General features: G+C 39.1%; 1 protein-coding gene across 1 annotated transcript; it reads right to left on the bottom strand.

Moving 5' to 3' along the window:
- Window positions 1–2,307: 2,307 nt before the first annotated feature.
- Window positions 2,308–9,509, bottom strand: RNF4 (ring finger protein 4). The gene is made up of 7 exons (XM_010183673.1): window positions 9,349–9,509; window positions 8,755–8,878; window positions 7,739–7,818; window positions 6,647–6,656; window positions 4,887–5,052; window positions 2,918–2,966; window positions 2,308–2,575 (listed from the first exon to the last, which is right to left on the bottom strand). The coding sequence occupies exons 1-7, from the start codon at window positions 9,355–9,357 to the stop codon at window positions 2,426–2,428; spliced, it is 588 nt and encodes a 195-aa protein (XP_010181975.1). The 5' UTR covers window positions 9,358–9,509; the 3' UTR covers window positions 2,308–2,425.
- Window positions 9,510–12,149: the final 2,640 nt, after the last annotated feature.

The following is a 12,149-nucleotide window of genomic DNA, read 5'->3' as shown; positions in this document are numbered from 1 at the left end:
TTCCATGTAGTGAGACTTAAAATTCATTTTGAGATGAACAAAATTTGTGGTACTTCACAGGGTACAGAAAAGCTAAAAACATTCTTGTTAAATAGTTTATAGTTTGTGGTGTCTAAATTTCAATTGGCTCTATTTATTAGGAAACAAACTATAAAGTGATATTTACACAGAGGGAGTTGTGCAAAGTCACTTCAGGCCCTGGCTAGTACAGCACGAAAGATGCACAGATATGGGACTCACCTATATTCCCCACAGTAATCCCTTAAATCATCTTATCATCCTTCTTGTGCAGTAGCCACCCAAGGAAAAACAGCTACCATTTCTTCTTTCCCTCCCCTTTTAAGTTACTGGGAGAAAGCTGCTTCTGTGGCCCTTAAATATCCTGACAGTTGTAATGGTGGACTGCTTCTTTTCATGCTTTTAAGCAATCTTTAGTACTACTGTTTCATCACTTCCACATTTTTTGGGACCTAAGTGCCACCTGTTGTTGTCACCACAGTATCCCAAGATTGCTGGAGTCCTTGCTTGTAGTTTGTATTACCAAATACAATTACAGCAACTAAAGGTGTGTAACTTTTTAGTGGGTACCATATTGCCACACTGCAGAAACTGCATATTCCTGGTAACAGGGCTGAACCAAAGCTATCCCAAACCAGGGTGCTGGAGGTATTGCATTTCTTAAGCTAGCCTTTATGGAACAAAACTCTGTGTTAATACATCCAGAAACATCCTGAAACATCCTAACAAAGAAGCCTTTACTTTTGGGTTGCAATCTTCACTAAAGAACTTGAGACAGCTAATGAGAAGAGCTGCTTTAATTAAAGGCTTCCTACAGATCCCTAGGAGAGGTGAGCCTAAGACACATCAGGTATCAGTATTAACGCATCCTACAATTGTGCTGCACCAGCACACAGAATGGGGCTTCTGATGGTTTTCATCATCAACCAACTGCCAAAAGGCATCTCAAGTTTGATTTTGGACTTTTCTCGCCCTAGACTGCAGCCTTCATAGATGCAGCTACTGCATATGTGGATCATAAAACATTGATTTCAATTATCTACATTTCATTACTATAATCCTGTTTGTATCAGCTCATCTGGGATTCCACATCAGCTTGCAGATTTTAGCTGCAACAGCTTTAAAGCAGACATGTATAACTCAGTCCTGGAAAAAAACCCCAAACAAATCCAAGTGACTAGGTCACAGTGCATAAACTTGTGTATTCCTGCCTTGTTCCAATGGAGCAGTGCTCTCTCCTAGGACACCTATCTGACTTTTCTTTCTTTAAAAAAGAATATTGAAAGAAAGCTGCACAATGCTCAGGGCAAAGGGAGATTAAACTTCTGCCAAAAAGCTGCCAAGTCAAGATTGCTACCAAACCTTTTTTAAAGCCTCCACTTCCTAAATCCACAGCAATACAACTATTTAATTTTTAATCCTCTGCACCAGGCTAAATCCAGTCAGGTGTTGGTACACAGACTGAAGAAAACAGCAAAGTGAACGTACTGAACCTGAAGAATTACACTGGGGATGCTTGATATAGTAAGATGTGTAGGTGGCTTGGTGCTCAGCTGTTGAGGAAAACATACAGTTTTATTCTTATCCATCACTAAGAAGTCTAAAGATGGTGTTCTTAGTTATCAGAAGAACGTGCTACTGAACAGAGGTACACCCAAGAGACCATCTCATTCCATGAGAAAATAAATTCAGTATTGTGATTCAAATACAGGAATTCTTGACAGATATAACACTCAAATAAGTATTTTCACATTGTACATGTTGCAATTTGTCTACATACTTTAGATCTCATGGAGTTCATGAAGCCACCTACTTGTTCAATCCAGCTGCTTAAAACACGTGGTTGGTGGTTAACAACAGATTATTTTATTGCATGACAATGGCTGTCAATTTTACATTAATTTATGGTAAAACCATCCATTGCTACAGACCTTGCTCTACTTGGGCAAGGATGGTATGGCAGAAAGCAAAATGAACATGAGCTCCTCATAGGATAAACAAAAACTGTAATGACATGGTAAATTACTGATCTGTGTTTTGAAAGGTAACTATTCCATAACTGTATGCAATGGTGGGAATAATTTAAAGAGTAAGAAATAACAAAATACTCAGACCCCTCTTATTTAAGCATTAAAAAAGTAGAAGGAAATGGATGAGCTGCTTCCATTCTGACATAGGCTGCTGGTCTGGTTTAGAGACAGTCATAAATTTAACATTATAACCAAGGACATAACAAGAACCAGCTTGGACCATAAAAAAGCTGTCTATATATGTACAAGTTATTCTCCAAAAAAATCGGTTTTAATCACATGTGTGCACAACTTGCTGATCCTCAAACGTTCAGAGCACTGAAAGCATGGCATTTCCCCCAAAATCCATTTGAGTCTGTCCTGAGAAATACAAGTACTCATATATAAATGGGATGATACTGTCTGTGAGTGAGTTTCTTCCGGCAGGTTGGGCAAGAGGTGGCATTCCTAAGGGAATCACGGAGGCACTGACTGCAGAAGACGTGGCCGCATTTGGTTGACACAATCAGTCGTCCACTTTGCACAATCTGGAAGAAAAGAAACCACCACATGGATCTGGAGTAAAGAATTCAGCTTTGCTGCTCTGTTGGCACCAGGCAAATAGGGCCTGGAGTATCCGCAGTCAGTACATGACTAATACATTGGAACCCAAAGATCTTTCAGTGCCAGCTCAGGAACTGTTTCTCCCTCTGTATACACCATAAGAAATTACTTGGGAGTTATAAGGTAGTTTGACCTTCAAACTAAGGTCTGCACTTCAAGCCAGCTGCCTCTAGTGCCCCACATAACCCAACAGGGTTGCGCAGCTCACCCTCTGACCCCATTCCCCTCTGACAGAAAACGAACGATGACAACATGTGGATCCTTACCTCTGAGTAGCCATCCATGCAAATGGGACAGCTGACAGTACCAGACGGCCTTGTGGGAGAGAGAAGAAAAGCAGAAGGAACATGCGTCCATTAATTTCATTGTGCGTTGGGCGTTACCGATACCTAAAGGAAACTGCGTCTTGCTTTTCATTAGAAGGCAGCTGCAGTTAGTCGCTCTGCTCTGTTATTCATACCAAGAACTCCTTCCTTATAAAATGCAGGTCAGAACACACTAACATGAGGAAATATTAAGAAATAAATTTCTATTTCAGAGAAGGAAGACTGACTCGGTGGCTGTTACTAAGCAGTGGTTACAGATGTGCCTCTCCTGCCTTCAGCCTCCAGGACAGCTGCACACTTACAGACCAACATGGCTATTCTGTGTAAGGAACATGTCATACCCTAAGTGCTGAATAACAGTCAACTGAATGTACAGATTAAACTCTTTTAAAGGATCACTGTAAGCTGTTTTCTTAAGTCTTTACTATGAACACTTGGTTTTATTATGTCACAGCCCACACTAAGCAACAGTTTGTGATTTATTAATTAAACAGGAATAGAAAGCATGAGATATACTTTATCGCATAATCTTAAATTCAAGCAGAGAGCACTATTAATGTCTACCCCTAGTTTCATATACATAATTTAACATCACTAATTCTCCCACTTTTACTACTCAAATTCTTTATGCAACAGCTATAATACCAACTCAGTAATTAATTACAATTGATGATAAGTTTCATATAAGCAAGACTAGCCTAACACTACAGAGTAACACTGTAGATGGCTCTGTGGCAGTCTCCAGCATCAATACGTTTTGGTCAACATTAAATGCTGCAGCACTGAGCTGTTACAGTATTACCTAAACAGAGCAGGAAGGCACATTCTGCAACAGAGAAGCTTGAGATTGAAGGAACAAAGCATTAATTTTTCATATTAACTAATGTGTGTGATTTATTCACCTACAGATTTGATGACAATGATGACAATGATGACAATGATAATAATGATAAATCATCTACAAATCCACTGGGAAAATGCAGTGTTTTAGAATACTGTATGTAGGTGGCATATTTAAGACCTGACACCCAAAATTTCTATACCTAAATTCTCTCCTACACTACCTTCCAGTAATCTAAAAGGCCCAAAGCACACTGGCTTTATTAAAACCTGTATTTCCTCCTGTAAACACTTTTAAAAATGTTTCTACCATAATCCCCAGGTTCATCGTCTTCCCTAGTCACATGGACACCTGATTTCATTAGTTAAGTCTAATCCATTGCGTCTTTCTTAACATAATGGAGTGCTCTTACAGCAGGAACTTATTGTTTCTCCACAGAATGGGGTCTTTACGGTGCAGGCACCTGATCCAAATAGTGAGGCTGCCACCTCACATGCAAGTGTATCAGAGCTCCATGACACGTGGGACAGAACAAAAACTGGCCCTAACAGTATTACCTCCCCAATTGCCTTGCAAGTAAACTTTGTAAGAATGGTTACTGCTCTGAGAGGAAAACGGCTGTCAACTGGCAGCGTGTTTAAAAAAGCAGTGAATGAGTAATAGTTTTTACTGGAATTTGCCAGGCTGCTGCCTGCTGGTGTCATGATACCAAGCCTCATCTACACCAGTGAAAAGATTTCTGTATCTAACATTACTACTAAAACTTTGCATGAAAAGTAAATGCAACATATTATGAGCTATGGTGTGTGACTAATCCTCCTTCCTTGTGTTCCCTCCATCCCATTTATAAGGATGTATGCAAAGTTGTACATATGTCTTGGGCTGGCTTTTTATCCTAAAGTGCAAATGGTATTATTTGTCATCATGCAAAATGTGATGTTGTACTCATTGAAAGAGGGAACTAAGTACAGTAAGTTAAGACTTCAAAAATAAGCCAGGCTATAACTTAGTCCTGCATGTATCAGAAAAGCAAAACTTAATGTTTGGTGGGTCATAAGGCATACATACTTTGAACCTGCAGTTTCATCTTCCAGTGGTCCAAATTCTTGAGTTGCTTTATCTGTCACATACACATCATTGTCTCTTGTTTCATCTTCATCATCACTACTCAGTACACAGCTGTCTGACTGTCGCTGGCTTCTTAGCCTAAGATTTCTCCTTTGTCGTTGATTCTCTGTAATTTAATTTTGGTAAGTTAGACAAATATATATCCCTGGAACTATCATTGGAATGCATGATTATAAATAGTCTGCAGCAATTCATATTTTAAATGGACCATATTCAGCTGGGTTAAAAGCAATCTTAAATAAACTAGTTTCCTAAATATTATGCTGAACATTTCCAGCCATTGTGAATATTTACTACATATCAACACAAAACATTTGTTCCCTACAAACAGCTCAAATGTGATCTTAAAGATTCTTGGTGTCATAAGTTTCATATAGTTACACTACCTATGAAAAAGTCTCCTCTAAAAAGGGAAGCTACCTCTCCTGATTCTTACTAACAGAGAATGCTGTGATACTATGTTGGGGAATGACAACAATTGCTGTGTGATACGAGAGGGGGAGAGAGGACTGAAGTTAAGTTTCCAAGCAGCAAGGAGAGGTAGCACATACACAACAAAGAGGCCTGGTAAATCAGTGCTCTCTTCAGAAAGCTTCAGAAGTGATGGCAGAGATGCTCAAACTAAAAAAAATTATGGAGCTGCTGCGGTTCCTCACTGCTCCATCCAGGTATGATGCTAAACTCTGCCACTCTTTTTGTCTGTATTAAACTGAAACTACCCACTCAAAGGCACTTACTATAAAATGAGTCTTTTTAAGAACGATACTGGGAAGTTATAAAAATACTTTAAGCAGTGTCTCCTTAGAAATTTTCATCATCTTCCTCCTGAGTTACGGTAACTTGAAAATGGAGCTATATTGCCCAAGATAAAATGAGATAACAATTTTTAATCACCTGGTCTGTAACATCCAAAGGTTAAAGGACTGCTGTTTGCTTTTTAACAAATAGAAACTGCACGCAGTAATTACCTCTGTAACTTCAGTGTACATGTAACAATAATCAAGCACTAATCAATTAAAATTACACAGCCACAAAATCAAAGTTCCTGCATAAGTATTCGGCCAGAACTTTTATTGCAAGTACTTTTTACTTGCTCTTGCTTCAGAGCACTACATAGATTACATTCTAAGTAACCTGCTAAAAACCAAACTAATACATCTCAGACATTATAACGAGAATAAAATCTGAAGGATGTAAAGGATTAACTTCTTCATAGGTATAACTACTGTAACACTTGAAGTTGAAAAACAAATTCAAAGCTTTTTAGTGCTTCTCAGTACTAAATTTGAGGCTTGTTAGACTGGATAAAGAAAGTGAATCCTATGACCACAAATGACTTGGACCTTGAGTTCCCATACTGCATATGGGGTTAAAAAAGCCTTTTGCTATTTCCTTATTCCAAACAGATATTCCAGTGCTAAATATGCTAATTAAAATGATCATCGACATTGGGATTACAGAACTTCTGGAAAATATCTGGAAAACAAGAAAACCTATTTTGAGCAGCTCTGATGTATTTTAGTTCAGGTACTTTCTGCAAGCTCTAAGAGCGACTATCAACCACAGATTGGATCCATTCTCTAAGACACTGGCCAGATATTTTTGCTAAATGCAGCTTCAGTTTGTGCTGCTCCAGTTTGTTGGAACAGAAAAGTTAAGCTTAGACAACTGCTTTATGAATTGTAAAATAATCAACTCACCTTCAACAATCTTGCATCAATGTATAAAAGGGAAGGGAGAGAAAAGGAAATACAATTAGACTTCGGTGTGCACCACTAGCATTAAATACATACACCAGATAAGCTAAACAATTACAATAAAATAAGCTAAGAATGGTAGTAGTCACTCTCTTATTTTGGTTCAGAGGTTTAAAAGCAGTAATAAATTAGATGCTGCTCTGAAAACAAGCAGTTGCTTCTGGTTCATCTCACGCTGCTTGAAAGTGATACAAATGGAGGCAGCTTCTGAACCACCTGAACACCCTGCTCTGCAGTTCCAGTACCCCGATTTGATTTAGTCTGGAGGAGATCCCTGCCCTCTTTCTCCCTCAAAGAGGCAAATGCAGGTGGGATTTCCAGACACTTCATATTAGATTAACAGCTGCTGATGAAAAAACCCAGTGCCCAAATTGTCTTTGGTGGAACTAGAGCTGTGGCAAGGCAGATTGTGTCGTGACATGACAGGCTTTTCCTTTGCAAAGGCTCACGAACAATTCCAGCAGGAGATACCCCCATGCTACTCCTGCTGCTTGTTTCTGGCTTGCACGGCAGCAGTAGCAACCCAAAAATGAGGCTATAAACTACACTGCGGACTGTATCAAAGAATATTCTAGCTTTAAAATAGAAGTTATTTTCTTTTTTAAAGTGGATTTTTTTAAGACTTCTTGGAGTAATAAACTGAAGTAGTTTATACCATGGTCAGCAACAGCTGGCCCTTGGAATCTGACAGGAGTACCTTAAACTGATGTCACAGCTAAACATATTTGTGAAGTCAAACACTTATCTCCTTCACTTTCATTTAAGTCACTGGCTTATACATTTGATATATCTATCAAAATTTCAACTTCAAATTGCACCTATTAACGTTACATTAACCACTACTGATACATATTCTCAGGAACTTGTGGAGCAAAAGGTATTTTACATTACTCTCTCACTAGCTGCAAGTGTACTTCCAGAACAGTTTTTGTGTTGACCTGTAACACATGACTTTGATGCACTGACAAGTCAACTTTGAACTTAACACTTAATCTTAGAGTCAGATTCTATCAGTGTGTGCCATTCACTACTCACCACGACAGAATCATTGTGTGTTAGGTCAACGACTACAGGATCAGAAGACTCACATGTGAGATCTACAACTTCTTCACCAGCTTAAAAACACAATGTTAGAATCAAGATCAGAGATTGCAGAGGAATAAAATTGCTTGACACTATGTAACAGGCTGAAGTATGATTCCACATTGCCCTATTCCTTTTCTTTTCAGTAGTGTGTACAACATTTCATTCAATCTTTGCCCTCAACAGTCCATGTAGAGCATTACCACCGCTGTGTCATGGAAGTTGCACTGCAAGAGAGGCAGCTACTGGGCTACTGATAAAGTTTTGTTGTACAACAGCTTGTGGGAGTTACACAGCAAGAGATTACTCATCTAACATAAGAGTGTTTATCACAGAGAATAAAACATAAGTCATAAAGAAGATACTATTTTTACAGTACCATGCTATGTATGTTCCTGTCTCATGTCTCTTCCAACCTTTCATAGTCAAATGCACAGCAAAAACTGGAAAAGCCATATAATTACATGGAGATGAACAGTTACATTTAATCTCTATTATTTCTGAAAGCAAATTAATATCAACTTAAAAGGCCAAGAAAGCTTTTTCAGTTCTGATACTTCTTGTAAAAATGTATTGACCAAGCATTGCCTCTCCCTTGAGGGACGGTGTATGACTAAAGACAAACTTGTAATTACCTCCTTAAAACTCAGTCAGACACTATCTGTAGTGGCAGCTGCAGGAACTCCCAGCTCATCAGACTGGACGTTCAGGTGTTTGAGCAGCACTTGAGTACTTTTCTTACACAACTCGTCTCTCACTAGTGGTGAATGTGTGGCACCTCAGTAGCAAACTAAAACAGTTGTCAATAGGCTTGTTCTTCATACGTGCCATGCTAGACACTTTCTAAAATCAGAGGTTTCCCTTCCTCCCCAGTAAAGGGTGTAGAAATCGGCAAAAATACAGGGTAAGTGGGACCCCAGCTCTCCAGAAGCAGCTGATGTTGTCACCAAGTTAAAAAGAAAGCTTACCACTTTCCTCAACTTCTATTGGCTCTGCTTCTGAAGAAGCCATTTCTGCAGTAGAAGCCATCAGCCTATTTCGTTTCTGAGCTCGCCTTGAATTAACTGCTCCTCCACGGCGCTTTCTTTGAGTCTAAGAGAGAACAAAACCTTTGGATTTTCTTCAGGAGTAATATTAACGTGACCTTCATCTTCACAGCGCCAATGAAAGCACATGTAGACACACAAAACAGTCCCCTGAAAGGCTGTAGTTTGCACTGAATGGTGGCATGGGTCATTTCCACCTGAACACATCACCTTGAGGAAAAGACATTCCCCCCAGATCTCTCACCAGTCACAAAGAAAAAACATACCATGATGGTTTGCAAGTGAGAAGACCAGCTCACAATTACCAGATGTTAGCTTCCAGACATCCACTGGAATAAGTCTGACCTAAAGCTTTTGCTCATGCTGTAAGCATTTCTGAACTAATGAAGTTACACGAGGTTTACGCATGCTTATGTTCCAGTGTATTTACTACAAACTCCTAAAAACATTTATAAATAAGTACCATAAAAAACACGTTTTAAGAATCAGGGTTGCATTGTGTATTGAAACACTTACTGTGCTCATGGTGTTTCTTGATTAAAGACCACAGAAAAAGTACGAGGTACAAATACCAAAAAAATAATTGCAAGGAACCTACAACTATCAGTTCCTTTACGTAGGACACCGTTCAAAAGTCCAAATTTCTCAGTATTTGAGAACAACGTTCTTTCCAACCTGTAAGAAAAGAAGAGAGAAGATTACCTATCTGTAGTGCTGCTCCTCTTAAATACAACCCCTCTCCAAGATCCCCATTCCCGAGCCACCAGTTTCTGTCCAAAGTTGGAGGAGAAGTCCCAGTGTTTGGTATCTGAGCCTCAGTCACCTACAGCTGGACCTGAAGCCTCAGTCATTCTCACCCATTTCCTAAACTAACCACCAGAATAAGCAAGTTTGTTAGCAAACTAGATAAATACCAAGGAATTTCAATTAAGCTTAACCAAAAGCAACAGACTGACTCTCAAGGTAAAGTTTGTGTGCAGGCAGGAATCACTAGGAATTGTATCATAAAAACAGCTATCTTCAGCAAACAAAAATTATGGGTAAGCAGTTCTTCCATTTATCTCTAGATTCCCACAGGTGGGAGCTGAACAGCTCAAGAGGATCACAGAATCACAGAATGTTAGGGATTGGAAGGGACCTCAAAAGATCTAGTCCAATCCCCCTGCTGGAGCAGGAACACCTAGATGAGGAACTTAAAGCAAGCACAGAAAGTTTAGAAATACTCACATATTTGCAAGAGAATACGAGTTTACAGCAGCTGCTCTGTAGTAACTGTGATTGTGCGTGCCCCTACCCAACAGAAAGTGAACTGCTAAGTGGGAAGAGGTGAAAAGCAAGCAGAAAGGTGCTTACAAGTAGCTGACATGGCACTGACATTCACATCTTAAAGCTGGTGGTACACTTATCCTGTGTCCAACACACAATGAGGAGCTGGGGAGGGTGGGTGGGGAGACAGTGGAGAGATCAGGAAAAAACCAATTATGTTAAACAAGAACTACAGAACTGTCTTCCTGATCCTCACCTTGGTCTATGCTGTGAAGACAAGCATACAGACTGTTAACCTCTTCTCAGATTAAGAAACACTGAGACCATGCAGTAGGATGGAATGACAATGGTAGTCATTCCTAACTAAAATTAAAAAGTTAAATGAGATCTGACTGATTTTTTTTTCCATGTAAACTTTCTCTCCGTATTTCTTAAATCACTTTAAGAGACCCATTAACAGTGAATTGTAACATTATTAAATTAAAACATGCCTGAGATAAAGCCTTACGCTAAATCTGGTACTCTCACCAAGCCCAAAGATATATTTATGCACAGTTTTAAGTAACACGATACGCCACTCAATTTTCTCCCATGTTTTCATTTTAAAACTGGCACTGGACTGCAAAAGCTAGAATGAAAATAAACTTTTCTTTCCTCTTGTGCTACTTGCTATATGGCAGACTTAAAGATCAGTAAGCAGGCAGATTCTATCACAGTAAATGAGATATGTTACACATCTCACTCTTCCAAAACAAGCCTAATAATTTTTGATAGCTTTAAGATTTAAGCTTTTTTTTTTTTAAATCTAAATTTACATGAATAATTTTTCAAGAGCTTTTCTCACAAATGTGACCAATAGCCTTATGTTCTCACCTGGGATGTTGAAGACTAAGGCTCAGAGTTTGCTCCCTATCAGGGAAAGCCAGGAAATTACCTTCAATCTTCTGCATACCTAGTACAGGACTCACCTACGCAACCATTTCTGTCCCATTCTGTGCCCAGATAACACAAGCTTGCTTTGCACAGTATGCATACATGCACAGGTTCTTCAGAAAAAGTTAAAAATTGGGGGTGGGTAGCAAGCATGTGAGATGGCTCCAGACAAAATGTTGCACAGATACTCTTTGGTCACAAGTGGCTTAAGTGATAAAGACGACCTGTCACAGAAGGAAAAAAAAACCCCAAACAACAAACAAAAAGCCCCACCCAACCAACCAAACTTAAATTTTAAAATTATGGTGAAAAGCAAAGTAATAGAAGACACAATAGAAGACCTATCATGCTAAGACCACTTTACCCATGTTAAATAGTCACATAGTTTTTTACTACTATACCAAAGAACAGATTATCTCTAGGGTTATTATGACATGTCTCAGAGGATTCAGTATTAGACCTCAAAGGGAACACAGAACAGAAGCACTTCTCTAAGTGACAGAGAGCACCATTGCTATTTTTATGATTTACTGTTCAGTATCTTCCAACATCAGCAGTCGGCTTTCTTTATACTTAATACAGAGAGTATACGTATGGCACAAATGTTCTAGCTGCTAATGGCTCAAATCTTAACCTCTCAGAAGAGGCTTCTGAAGAAGAAAGTTGAGAAAGGATACCCACAGGGAAGGTCATCACTGTAAAACCACCTTAAAAATCATAGAATAATCGGCAGGTTCATCAGTAACAACATGACCCAGCTCAAGAGAGTCATGTCTATAAAGACAATCAGATTGCTGAAACACTCTCAGACTACAGAAGGAGTCTCATGACCCAGCAACATATTTTTTTCCCTGTAAGAACAAACCTCTCCTATGGTGCTACAGATTTCCACATGCTATTGGCTTACTTGGGAAACGTCATTGAAAGGTAGTTACCTGAACTGTTAAGGACAGGTAGCAAAAACAAAGCACAAGAACAAAACAGTTCCAAGTTCTGCACATTTGGAGCCATACTCAGTAAGAATTCCTTGAAGATGTTCAAAACCTCAGGACCACTCATTTTAATAATATGATTTGTTATACAGGTCTGGAGAGCCCAAATTAAGTGATAAGGTCTAT

Source organism: Mesitornis unicolor, unplaced genomic scaffold (genome assembly GCF_000695765.1).
Source record: "Mesitornis unicolor isolate BGI_N332 unplaced genomic scaffold, ASM69576v1 scaffold13404, whole genome shotgun sequence".
In the NCBI taxonomy this organism is placed as follows: domain Eukaryota; kingdom Metazoa; phylum Chordata; class Aves; order Mesitornithiformes; family Mesitornithidae; genus Mesitornis; species Mesitornis unicolor.
The sequence above is the reverse complement of the archived record's forward strand: the minus strand, read 5'-3'. Positions and strand labels throughout refer to the sequence as shown.

Coding starts and splice junctions, on each gene's coding strand:
- RNF4 (XM_010183673.1), bottom strand. Junction 7,819..8,754: donor AATAGAAGTTGAGGAAAGTG/GTAAGCTTTCTT, acceptor TGTGTTTTTAAG/CTGGTGAAGAAGTTGTAGAT. Junction 2,967..4,886: donor GATGAAACTGCAGGTTCAAA/GTATGTATGCCT, acceptor CTCTCCCACAAG/GCCGTCTGGTACTGTCAGCT.